At 43.8% G+C, this 13,757-nt stretch overlaps 1 protein-coding gene across 1 annotated transcript in view; it reads right to left on the minus strand.

Moving 5' to 3' along the window:
• The window catches only part of LOC132407256 (uncharacterized), a 149,608-nt gene that overhangs the window by 63,964 nt on the left and 71,887 nt on the right, over window positions 1–13,757 (minus strand). The window contains exons 16-17 of the mRNA XM_059993517.1: window positions 7,735–7,872; window positions 5,116–5,206 (exon numbers count right to left, since the gene is read on the minus strand). Of these exons, the coding sequence (XP_059849500.1) occupies window positions 5,116–5,206; window positions 7,735–7,872 (229 nt within the window). The remainder of the gene's footprint in view (window positions 1–5,115; window positions 5,207–7,734; window positions 7,873–13,757) is intronic.

Here is a 13,757-nt window from a genome sequence, read left to right on the forward strand (position 1 = left end):
AGAGAGAGGAAACACAGGAATTGGAATTGGTTTACTGTTGTCAATTGTACCAAGATATGATGAAAAGCTTGTCCAGTATACTGCTCATACAGATCAAATCATTACACAATGCTTTCAGATAGAACAAAATAAAACAATAACAGAATATGGGTTTCCAGAGATTGGAATATTTAGTGCTTGTACCACTGGGTTGCAATTTCCATGTGGAATATGAGGTTTCTTATTCTTCTGGTTTGTGTTTGGCCTCACCGTGATGGTGGAGAAGGTCGAGAATTGGCAGGTCGTGGTGGGAATGGGAAGAAGAATTTAGATGACACGTAACTGGAAACTCAACATAGTTGCTGCAGACAGTGTGTAGGTGTTCTGCAAAATTGTTGCCTGATTACTACTTTGTCCTCCCTCCCCCTCATTGTGGAGGAGACCACACAGAAAGCACCAAATGCTGTGGAAGTGATTTGAGGAGGTGCACATGAACCATTATCTGATCTGGATAGTGGTGAGGTAGGATTATTAGACCTAGGAGCAGAATTAGTCCAGTAGGTCCATTAAGTCTTCTCTGCCATTCCATCATGGCAGAATTATTATCCCTGTACACCCCTCTCTCCTTCCTTTTCCCTGTAACCTTTGACTCCCCGATCAAAAACCCATCGACCTCTGGCTCAAATATACCCACTGATTTGGCCTGCACAGGCATCTGCGGAAAAGAATTCCACAAATTCACCACCCTCTGGATAAAGAAAGAGGGTTCATTCACTCACAATTCACATTATTTATTCACAATTCCAGCACAATTATTACCTGAAAGAGATGTGAATTTGATTTGGGAATTATCAGCAGCTGCAGCACCAGGAGGGAAAATGAACTCAGACTGTGGCAGCGTACACCCTCTGCTTAGAGCTTTCCTCACCTCTGTTCTAAATGGATATCCCTCAATCCTGAAGCTGTGCACTCTGGTCCAAGACTCCCCCACAATAGGAAACATCCTCTCCACATCCACCCTATCCAGACCTGTCAATATTTGACAGGTTTCAATAAACTAACCCCTCATTCTTCAATATCCCACAGAGCACAGGCACAGAGCCATCAAGCACTCCTCACTGGTTAACCCTTTTATTGCTGGGATCTATCTCCTGAACCTCCTCTGGACTCTCTCCAATACTAATACATTCTTTCTTAGATACGGGACCAAAACTGCAGCAGATTTAGGTGCAAATGTTGCATTTCCTACAGTTGTATGACTGACTAATTATCTTGCATAGAACAACTCTGCACACAGCACTAAACAAGAATCCGCTTTCAATAATCATAGACTGCAGAAAACCCATGCCAGTCACAATTAACTTGACAATTTTCAAAAGAAAATACAAGGACTTTACAGTCCTGATGAAGGATCTCGGCCCGAAACGTCGACAGCGTTTCTCCCTATAGATGCTGCCTGGCCTGCTGTGTTCCACCAGCATTTAGTGTGTGTTGTTGTTTGAATTTCCAGCATCTGCAGATTTCCTCATGTTAGGACTTTACAGTTCTGGTCAAGACATTATTATATAAATACAGGTGCTGGAGAAATCTAGAAGCCCAACACTCTACAGCATGCCACAGAGGCCTGTAGGGCTCATGCATTCATAGAGGGAATTCCAGAGTTTGAAGCCCGGTGACCAATGGCGAAGTAATGAGAAATGAAGACATACAGTGAGCTTGTACTGGCTGAAGATCATCTCAGAGATATAGAGGGATGAGGCCACACAGTGACCCAAACACAAGGATAAGAGTTTGAAACTGGCTGTATTTTGGACCAGAAACAGTGCTTGAATTAGGCCACAGACGCCATGGTTTTGGATTAGCTGAAGTTTATGGAGAAGGAGAGATAATTAGGGGAAATTTGGGGATTTTTACATACCAAACAGTCATAAAACCTCAAGTTTTTGAGTCACTAAAATAACTTGAGAAGTAACATTCAGATACAGCAAGGAATTAGGAAGGAAAGTTACATGTTGGCTTTTATTGCAAGAGAAATTGAGATTTGGCCCCACTGAGGCCACATTTGGAATAATGTCTCCAGATCTGGAGACTCCACTGAATGAAAGATACACGTGTGTTGGAAGTGCAGTGATGATTGGTTCCTGTTGGAAGTGCAGCGATGATTGGTTCCTGTTGGAAGTGCAGTGATGATTGGTTCCTGAGGTGATACATGCCAACAGAATAAACAGTCTGTGCAACCTGACTTTGGAAGAATGGCAGATGGACTGATGAAATGTATAAAATTCTCATGGGGCTTAATGAAGTAGAGGGAATTGATTTCCTGTGGCAGTGCTTTCCAGAACCAAGGGTCACAGTCTCATACTGTGCACAGTTCTGGTTGCCCAGTGAAAGGACGGATATCGTCAAATTGGAAAAACTGCAGGAAAGTGTTACCGGGATTGGAGAAACTGGGTTAGCTGGGACTTCTTTCCTTGGAGTGTAGGAGGCTGAGTGATGACCTTAGAGAGGTTTATTAGATCCTGAGGAGCATAGATAGGGTGAATAGTCACAACATTTTACCCAGGGTAGAGACCATGTTGGGTAAAGGGTGTACCTGGAGAGTTGTGTACCTGAGAATGCACCTGGAGATTTGTGTACTTGAGAAAGGATGTAGCTGTAGAGCTGTGCACCTGAGAATGTACCTGTAGAGTTGTGTACTTGAGAAAGGGTGTACCTGTAGTGGTGTATACTGAGAAAGAATGTACCTGAAGAGTTGTGTACCTGAGAATGTACCTGTAGAGTTGTGTACTTGAGAAAGGATGTACCTGTAGCGGTGTATACTGAGAAAGGATGTACCTGAAGAGTTGCATACCTGAGAATGTACCTGTAGCATTGCATACCTGAGAAAGGATGTACCTGTGGAGTTGTTTACCTGAGAAAGAATGCATCTGGAGAGTTGTGTACCTGAGTAAGGTTGAACCTACCATAGAGGGAGTGCATTGAGGATTCATTAAACTGGTTTTGGAGTGTGTTAAGTTTATGTTGTCAGGAGATGGGGACTGTATTCTCTAGAATTTAGATTAATGAGAGCAGATCACATCAAAATAGTGAATGCAGGGACAATGCTTCCTCTGCTTGAGAGATCTACCATCAGAGTACACAGAGTAATGAAAGGTCACCGGGATCTGAGGTGAAAGAAGCTGTTTTACACCAATACTGATGGATATTTGGTATTCTCTACCCTGGAGGGTTTCAGATAATGAGTCCCTTGAAATGATTCAAATCAATGATTGAGGAGTTTCTGGATATTAAAGGAATTGAGGGTGAAAGGTACAGTGCAGGAAACTGGCTCTGGAGGAGATAATGAACACCATGCAGGCTTGTACATTCAGCAATCACCTCCTGCTTCGGATGTTTTCTGGAATCGAGGGAAAAGGGAATGGTGTCGGGGCGTGCTGCTGAGGAGGAAGATGAATGAGGTGATGGTTGAACGGCAAGGGGAGGAGGGAGGGTGCGCTGATACCCTTCAGCCACATGTCTGGCCTTGCACAATTTGGAGTCCATCGGGAAGATCACAGACTGCGGCCGATACTTTCACCTCTCTCCAATGGAGAATAGTGACTGTACTCTGAGCCAAACCCCACAATCACAGGGAACTGGAGGAACCATGCCAATGAGTGGTGCAGAGGGATGGGAACCAGAGTGCCAGGGCTGCTAGTGAGTGGATTGGTTGTGGGAAAAGTAGGTGTTAAGCCTACATACAGAGATGGGAACTGGAAGTTTGAGCATGGTGGGACTAATGTTCTGAGTTGTGTTTATTTCAATGCAAGGAATATTGTAGGTAAGACAGATGAGCATGTGGAAATATGATAGTGAAGTTATTAGTGAGACTTGGTTGCAGGAAGAGCAGGACTGGCAGTTCAATGTTCCAGGGCTCTGTTGTTTTAGACTTCATAGAGGGAGAAGAATTATATTGAGAGCATCTGCATTACTCTTCAGGGAACATATCATGGCAGTGTTCAGACAGGACTGACTGGAGGCTGTCTGAGTGGAAGTGAGGAATAAGAAAGGGATGACTACATTAATAGGATTATATTATAGACCTCCAATAGTGTGCGGGATGAAGAGAAGAAAATTTGTAGAGAGATCACAGACTATTGTAAGAAATATAAGATTGCAATAGTAGGTGATTTTAATGTTTCACATATTGACTGGGACTTGATGGGATAGAGTTTGTATTCAGGAAAGTTTCTTTAACCAATAGATAGAGATTCCAATGAGAGGGAATGATACTGGATCGCCTATTGACGAATGAGGCAAGGCACATGACACAAGTGTGTGTAGTGGAACCCTTTGGGTCCAGTGATCATAACACCATTATCTTCAAGATAATTACAGAGAGTGATTGGACTGGTCATCAGGTTGATAGTCTAAACTGGAGAAAGGCCACTTTGATGATATCAGAAAGGAACTGGCAGGTGTGGATTGCTCTTCTGGCAATGGATTCTTTGTAAGTGGGAAGCCTTCAAAAGCAAACCTTCTGAGAGTACAGGGTTTGTATGTTTCTGGCAGATAAAAGGCAAGGCTAACAGGTTGAGAGAATTTTGGACTTTGAGGTATATTAAACCCTGGTTAACAAGAAGGAGGAGGTGCAGAACAAGTATGGGCAACAAGGAACAAATGGAGTGCTCGAGGAGTCTAAGAAATACAAAAGAAGATGGAGGGGAATCAGAGAGGGCGACCAGTCAAATACAGGCAGATGGCACTGACCACCTTCTTGAACAAAATACCAGAGGAGCTCAGCAGGTCAGTAGCATCTTTGGAGAGAAATAAATGGTGGATGTTTTCGGTCAGACACCCTTCATCAGGGCTGGAAGGAAGGGGCAGAAGCCCGAATAAGAAGGGGTGGACACGAGGAACAGGTGAAGGGTGAGACTAGGTGAGGGAGAAGGGTGGGTGGGTGGAGTCAGCAATAGATGATATTTTACAAGTTTGTTTTCTCAGATACAGCTGGAGTTAACCCAGCATCTTCTAAAGACACAAATGGATGCATTTATATTTTAGTGAAGTTTTATTTCTCCAATGCCTGAGAAATTCTCTCCTCAAATCCCTGGAACTTATTGTCCTTGTCCTAATGGCTCTGAAGTTGATCACTACTCGCATGGGCTTCGCTCGGCCTTCTTCAGCTTTGGATCTTTCTTCTTGGGACAGTGACGATGTGTTTTTTTCTTTTCTCCCTTTGGAGAGGCTGCTGGCAGAAACAGTATACAGACTGGTCAGTGTAAGTCCGGCAACATGCCATTGCTATTTGTCTAATAAATGTTTCAGTGACTGACCGATCGATGAGCTGCTGTCTGTTTATTGAGGCAAATAGTAGTTCAACAATATATATCATTAACATCCAAGTAATACAGGTCTATTAAGACACTGAAGAACACCATTCAGCCCATTAGGTAAATGCTGGCTCCCAGCAGAACAATCCAAAAGTTCCATTCTCTCTTTTCTGTCCTCATAATTCATTCCCTTTCACATTCTTATGTTATCTTTGTCTCCCTCCCTCTGCTTTGCCCAGGGATCGCTCCCTCTGTGATTCCCTTGTCCATTCATCCCTCCCCACTCATCTCCCACCTGGCACATATCCCCACAAGCAGTCTAGGTGTAACACCTGCTCATACACCTCCTCCCTCACCTCTATTCAGGGCCAGGTGAGGCAACACTTCACCAGCAAATCTGCTCTGGTCATCTATTGCCCGTGGTGCTCCCAATGTGGCCTCCTCTACATTGGTGAGACCTGTTGTAAATTAGGGGACTGCTTCGTCGAACACCCTCATACCATCCGCCACAAGCGGGAATCCCAAGGGGCCAAATATTCCAATTCCGATTCCTATCCCCACTCCAACAGCCGGTCCATGGACTCCTCTTGTGCCAACATGAGGCCACCCTCAGTGTGGAGGAGCAACATCTTGATAACCTCCAACCTGAATATTGACTCCTCTTTCCAATAAACAAATCTCTGCCCCCTTCTATACCCCACTCTGACCTTTTACTTCTTCTCACCTGCCTATTACTTCACCACAGGTTCCCTCCTCCTTCACTTTCTCCTATTGTCCACCCCCCTCTCCTATCAGATTCCTTCTTCTCCAGCCCTTAATCTTTCCCATCCACCTGGCTTCATGTATAACCTTCCAGCTATCCCCCTCCCCCCACATTATTATTCTGGCATCTTCCCCTTCATTTTCAGCCCGAAACATCGACTATCTACTCATTTCCATAGATGCTACCTGACCTGTTGAGTTTCTCCAGCAAATCGTGTGTGTTGCTCATCAGTTCCTTTTTGATTTATTTTGCTATTTGCCTAATAATTTAGAGTCCAAATACCCTACTGACTGCACACCTTTGGGATGTGGGGGGAAATTCGAGCTTCAGGATGAAATGTTCACTGCCGCAGGGAGGATACGCACACTCCACAAGGGCAGGATCGAACCGAGGCTGGGAGGCAGCTGCTCTACCTGTTGTGTGAAATCCTCAGAAACATCTGCAAGTGTCAGCCTAATACACCTGTCGATAATTCCCTAACATTCCCAAAAGTATCGGTCTCTGATTAACTCACCAATGCCTTCTTATTACACCCGTGTCTGCCTTATGAGCCTTTCAACAGTTCAGAACCATTACCAGCATTATATATTTAATCAGGATCTCAAAAATGTAACAGCAGATCATGTCCTATAAAGGATATACTGCAGAAAGGATATACTGACATTGGAGAGGGTTCAGAGGAGATTCACAAGAATGATTCCAGGAATGAAAGGGTTACCATATGAGGAACCTCTGGCAGCTCTTGGGCTGTATTCCCTGGAGTTCAGGAGAATGAGGGGGGAATCTCATAGAAACATTCTGAATGTTAAAAAGCCTGAACAGATTAGATATGGCAAAGTTATTTCCCATGGTAGGGGAGACCAGAACAAAAGGGCACGCCTTCAGGATTGAAGGACATCCATTTAGAACAGAGATCCAGAGAAATTACTGTAGTCAGAGGGTGGTAAATCTGTGGAATTTGTTGCCATGAGCAGCTGTAGAGGCCAAGTCATTGGGTGCATTTTAGATAGGTTCTTTGTTTGCTAGGGCATCAAAGGGTATGGGGAGAAGGCAGGGGAGTGAGGATGACTTGAAGAATAGGATCAGCCCATGATTGAATGGCAGAGCAGACTCGATGGGCCGAATGGCCCACTTCTGCTCCCATATATTATAGTCTTATGGTCTTATAAAACTATCCATAACAATGCACCCATTGATGGTTATCTGAAAATAATTCACTTTTCAATAATGTTTTGGCAGTATTTGTGAAATGAACCATTAGTAACTCAGTAATGTATCTACCTGATCAATTCTACAGGGTTCACAGACTTTCTAGCATCATTGTAAATAGTTTTGATGTTGATTAGCATTGATCAGTATAGATCTGTTAACCTCAGTCAGTACTGGTGTTATTCCAGAGACAGTTTCACTGCCCTCTCTGTACCAGTTGCATTATTTTAATCATTTCTAGTATTTTTACCCCTCGGCGTCTGTGTATGTCACACCCTGTCTGATTTAGTCTGTTTTGTGCCTCAGTGTCCATTGGTTTTTATATGGACAGTATTGGTTTGTTTCATATTGTCAGTATTTCTCACTGTTTAGACAGTTACTCTGAATTCATTGTTCCCTGTAATGTGCTGTACTGTTCTATGTTCCTTCTTCTAAAATCCAAGCCCCTTTATGGTCCAAGGATTATTCTACCTGATTCTGCTGTGGCGACAGGCTGTTCCTCGGCTGGTTTCTCTTCAGCCGCTGGCTGAGCAGCTGCCTTCTCCTCAGCTGGTTCCTCCTTGGCTCCAGGTTCCTTGGCAGGTTCCTCCTCAGTGGCTGGCTTCTCTGCTGGGAGAGAAACCATTGAAGACATATAGACATATGTGTTACATAATAATACTTCAGATGTGACACTGCAGTACTAGACTTGTGTTCTTCATCCTGAAGACAGACACAGTGTTTGGCTCCAAGCCAGTCTGTGTATGGGTCAGATAGTTGTTGATGAATGGACCAGAAAAAGCTATTATCTGTCAGTCCCTGTGTTATGCTCTGTAACTTCAAAGCATTAAACTAATTCAAAGGAATTCAGAGTCCGAAATGTGAGTCTAACTTCAATTTTACTTTAAGTGAGGTGCACCTGTTTTACATGGTACCATGATGACTTAGGCAATTCACACATTTATACAGATAAACTGTAATGAATTATTCAAATGAACAAGAGTGCACAATCACACAATGTATATACAAGATTACTCCAGTATTACAGAAGTATTAAATACACAAAACTCTTCCCTGCTTAGCTATAACCTCCAATTCAATATAGAATGCATTCTATTGAATGCATCTCAACCATATACACAGTATACTGTTACGAATGCTGAACAACTCTGATGGGCAGAAGGGTACAGAATCGCCCATGCCCTCCCTTTTGGAGAATCGCAAATCGCTACTATTCCGATGCTGTTATCAAGGAAGTGAGAGAGACACAGGAAAGCTGCCAGGGCAGTTGTTATTGATAACAGCTCATGAAAGTTAATGAGAGCGAGACAGCTCAGAGATACACAAGGTGGAACGTCTCCTACTGACAAAAGCCATTGATTTACTGCTATTGTCTTTTGGAGAAGGATTGTTTACTTGGTACTGTTCTATTCATTGAAACCCCTCAGGGGGCAACCAGAGTGGGCTGGTTTAATGGGTTACGTCATCCCAACCTGATTGACACCTGAGACCCCGTGAGTGGGGATAAAAGTGAGGTCTGGGGGTAACACCCCTCAGACGCACCAGGAGAAACGCTAGTGAGCAGCAGAAACCCACGAGACAGTGTGGGACATCAGAGACCAAATAAGGGTCGGTAAATTTTAACTCACAGTGTTTTGTAGCGAGACCGGTGGGGGCTTGTGTGTGTGTGTCCACCCTTGCCTGGGTGACCACAGAAGAGCAGTCTAGCTAAAGAACGGAGGGGTCATACGTGAATGGCCACAACAACAACGCATCGACGGATCAAAATCGTAAAAGGAAGTTGGCAAGTCAATAGCTGTTACTGTTCTCTCTCTCTTTCTCTCTCTCTCTCCAGTAATCACAACACAGCGACCAACAACTACCGCAGCCTGCACAAACTGAACTGAACTTTGTATTTCCATCTGACAATTCATTATCCCTTAGACAACGATAGAGCTTATTTCTTATTGATTATTATTATACCCGCACTTTTAGGTTTAGTATTGGTGATGTATATTATCTGTATATTTGCATTGATATTATTTTTGTGTATTTTTACTAATAAATACTGTTGAAAATAGTATCACCAGACTCCAACAGACACTTCTATCTTTGCTGGTAAGACACCCAGTTACGGGGTTTGTAACAATACTATATAATGCAACTTCTTATACAGACATCCACAGCATAGTAAATTTTAATTAGTCCCATTCAGGCCAAAAGGTGTAATTACTGTGGAGGATTTCTTCCTCTTTCGGGATAAGGTCTTTCCTGACAAAAGAGATCACTCTGCTTGGCAGGTGAGACTTGTGGCTGTGAAACAATCTCAGGTTCTGGGGCCTCCTCCATGGTGGTTGTAGGAGTTGACTCTGAGACTTCCTCGTCCACAGCTTCATCTGATTCCTTTCTTTTCGGCCTTCCATTCATCCAGCTGGGCTTTGGACTTTACATCTACTTTTACAAGCAGCTTACTGTGAGCCCATTGAAGATCATGCAATAACCTTGATGCACAGAGAGTACAAAGCTTGCAACTTTCCTGAAGCTTCTTGAGCTTTCTTCCAGCTTAAAATCTAGCCACATGTCACAAGCAACTGCCTGATTAACCCATCAGAAGCTTTTACAGGAATGTTGCCTACAAACACTGTTGTAGTTGGACCACTGCTTTTGTCATTTTCACATGTCCCCTGAAGAGCATGGTCCTTCCTTGTTCCAATATGCTTTCAACCCGAGGCACTGAATTTGGCACCAACACTTGATTGCTTTCTGTTGGGAAACAGTTCATGGTGTGCAGCACGGAGATAGTTGTGGCATCGTCTAGTAATTTTCTTAAATTGCGTTCAGTCGGCTTCATAGCAGGGGATGTATCATGCAAATTATAACAACTGGGTCACCTCAGTCTCAGGACTTTCAACAAGTTTATCAACTCTTTTTTTAAAAAAGACACTTGCAATGCATCACAAGTAATTTCAAAAGCCTTTGGTAAGTAATTGTAGAGTTGGTATTGTATGATGCAAAATTCAATATTATTTGTGAAATAGTTCACTAACAATTTCCAGTTTTACCATTTCGGAAGTGAATTCGTCATTCCTCCCTGAAAGTGGCTGCAGGAGTTGATAGATCAGTAAAGAGGGCCTGTCACAATCTTGCCTTTATTGGGCAAGGCAGTAATTTCAAGTCATAAAGTTATATTGCAGATTTATAAAACTCTACTCTGGGTGCACCTGTTGTATTGCATTCAGTTCTGGTCACCCCACTGTAGGAAGGATGTCAAGGATGTCACATCTATAGAAGATGTGGGGTCTGCAAGTGAGGAAATTGAGGATCAATTGCACGGGGGGGGGGGGGGGGTATTAAGGCTAAAGTCCAGGAACTTTTTGATTAGTTTTGAGAGGATGCTGGTATTGAATGAAAAGCTGTAGTCAATAAAGAGCATCTTTGTTCTCCAAAAGTTGCAGGGTTGGGTGAAGAGCCAATGAGATAGAATCTGTAGTAGGCCTGTTGCTCTGGTAGGCCATTTGGAGCAGATCCAAGTTGCTTCTCCAACAGGAGTTGATATGTTTTATCACCATCCTCTCAAAACCCTTCCCATCACTGTGGATGTGAGTGTTACTGGATGATAATCACTGAGGCAGGTCACCATGCTCTTCATGGTTACCAGAAAATTTGAAGCCTGTTTGAAGCAGGTGGGTACCCCAGACTGATGAAGTGATAGTGTAGCGGTGTGCTACACGCAGCGCTAAAATTACGACACGGAGTCGGTAACTGCAGTCGAAGGAAAAAACTTTATTCGAAAACTTCAGCCTCACTTTTAAGCCTCCCTCAACCGGCCCCCCATGGCGCAGAGGCTCCAAAGCTCTGTGCTCGCAAACCCCCGTAGGCTATCTAATTGTGAGTCGGTTCGGATGCGCCAGGAAATGGGTCGCCACAATAGGTTAAAGATCTCATTGAACACTCCAACCAGTTGATCAGCGCAGGTCTTTGGTCCTTGTGTAGAGACCCCATCTGGCCAGACACTTTCTGTGAGTTCACCATCCTGAAAGCTGCTCGCAGCTTGGCTTCAGAGACTGAAATCATTGGATCATTGGGGGTTGTGAGAGCTTGTGATAGTTCTTCTATGTTTTGATGGTTAAAGTGAGCATAGAAGGCATTGAGCTCATCTGAAGGCAAAGCCCTGCTGTCGCATAAGTCGCTTGATTTAACTTTATCGGAGGTGAAAGCAATCCAGCCCTGCCACAGCTGTTGAGCATCATTCATTGACCCAAGTTTAGTCTGGAATTGCCACTTCACTTGTGAGATGGGTTTCCAAGATCATACTTGGACCTCTCGTAACTTTCTTGGTCACCAGACCGGAAGGCCACTGATGTGACTCTCAGCAGATTGTGGGTCTCATAGTTCATCCAGGACCTCTGATTAGGAAAGACTCTGAAGGCTTTTGTGGGGACTTACTTGTCTACAACAATGTTGATAAAATCCATGACAGCCTTGTGCATTCATTCAGATAAACAGATGAGTCCTTGAATATCATCCTTTCCACTGACTCGAAGCAATCATTTGATGGCATCTGGAATGGATCACTAGGGTTGGTGGTGTAGGCAATGCATTAGAGGCATTTAAGAGGCTTGTAGACATGCACAGAGATGTGCAGAGAAGGGAGAGAGGTGGACTTCGTGTAGGCAGAAAGAACTCGTTTAGTTAGTTGGTTAATTGCCAGTTTAACAAGTTTGGAAAAACAGTGTGCCTGAAGGTCCTGTTCCTGTGCTGTACTGGTCTGTGTCCTTTCAAGGAGAAACATAATGAAACCTGGAAATATGGTGAAACCAGTTTGTAGAGGACAGATTATGATTGACCAGTTTGATGAAAATTTTGACAAGGAAGCAGAGGAAGTTGTTGAGGGAAATGCAGGATATATTGTGTAGGGAGGGTACTTCACAAGACATTTGATAAACGTTAACATGAAAAGCTGGTTGACAAAGTGAGGCCCGTTAAACAGTTTGATATGCCAACTCTCTGCACATGACCCCAAAAAAGTGCAGAGAGTTGTGGACACAGCTCAGCACATCATGGAAACCAGTCTCTGTTGATCCTTTTCTCTGTGTCATTTAAGCCACCAGCATAATCAAAGTCCCCTCCCTCCCTGGTCATTCTCTCATCTCTGGTCTTCAATCAGGTAGAAGATATGAACGCCTGAAAGCACACATTCACCAGGCTCAATGACATCTTCCATCTTGCTGTTTTAAGACTATTAATATGATGGGATGGACTTCTGATGTTACAGTCTACCTCGTTATGATCTTGTACCTTATTGTTCACCTGTTTCTGCATTCTGTTATTGCTTTACCTCGATCTACATCAATGCACAGTGTAATGACTGATCTGTACGAACAGTATACAAGACAAGCTTTTCAATGGATCTCAGTACATGTGACAATAGACCAACTCCAACTCCCAATTCCAAAGGTTTGACAGAAATCCTCTCTCAGATTGCAGTGTGGTGCAGTACTGCAACCAATAGGCTCTTTGAACTCCATGATTTGAATATGGCTGTCCATGTCAAACTAGTTTAAAACTGCAGGTGGCAAGAAGTTTGCAGAAATGGCAGATGAAAATGAAAAGTGTTTCACATACCAGAAATGTGAAATTCAAAATCAACACAGAGACTATCCGAATCTCTCGGCTGATCAGACCGTGTTGAGAAATGGAGTTCATCTTTCAGATCAAAGACGCTTCGTGATGAGAGGAGCCAAGTCCAAACATAGGAGAGTACAGCACAGGACAGGCCATTTGGCCCACAATGTTGCATTGATCTTGATGTTAATTTGTAATCCTCCAGTGCATCATTCACATTCCATCATTCCCTTCATGCCCACGTGTCTATCACATGTTGTTATATAGGAGGTGGGGAGGAATATGTTATTATATAGAAGTCCTATAGAAGGTGGGGAGGAATGACCAGGACAACAGGAAAACCTTTGATAGGGTGAAGTCCAGTGGGTCACTTGGGGCAGCTAAAAGGCTTTGCACCTCAAGGAGGGGCCAAGGGCAATGGTAGTAGGAGGCCAGCAAAGAAGGGAGTGGAAGGCAATCTGTTGCTTAATGCATGAATCCAAGACAGCGTGTCACATCCCTGGCACCAGGGTCAAAGATGTCCTTAATACCATCAGACATTGGAGAAGAATTGGGCTATTCAGCCTATCGAGTCTGCTCCGCCATTCAAATGTCATAGATTGGTTGCAGGTTAATCTGGTGTGTGGGGGAACAGCCAGAGGCTGTAGTTCAGAGTAGTAGCAGGGGCAGAGGACAAGGTCCTGCAGCATGAGATAAGGAAGCTGGGTCACGGGGTAAAAAACAAGACCTGTAAGGGTGTAATCACTGAATTACTTCCAGTGCCATGTGCTCACGAGTATAGGAACAGGAAGATTGGCCAGATGAACGTGCAGCCAGAGAGATGGTACAGAAGGAGTGCTTCAGATTTGTGGGTCACTGGGACAGTTTCAGGATAGGATGGGTCCTCTAGC

The sequence above is a fragment of the Hypanus sabinus genome, chromosome 18, assembly GCF_030144855.1.
Source record: "Hypanus sabinus isolate sHypSab1 chromosome 18, sHypSab1.hap1, whole genome shotgun sequence".
Taxonomy (NCBI): Eukaryota; Metazoa; Chordata; class Chondrichthyes; order Myliobatiformes; family Dasyatidae; genus Hypanus; species Hypanus sabinus.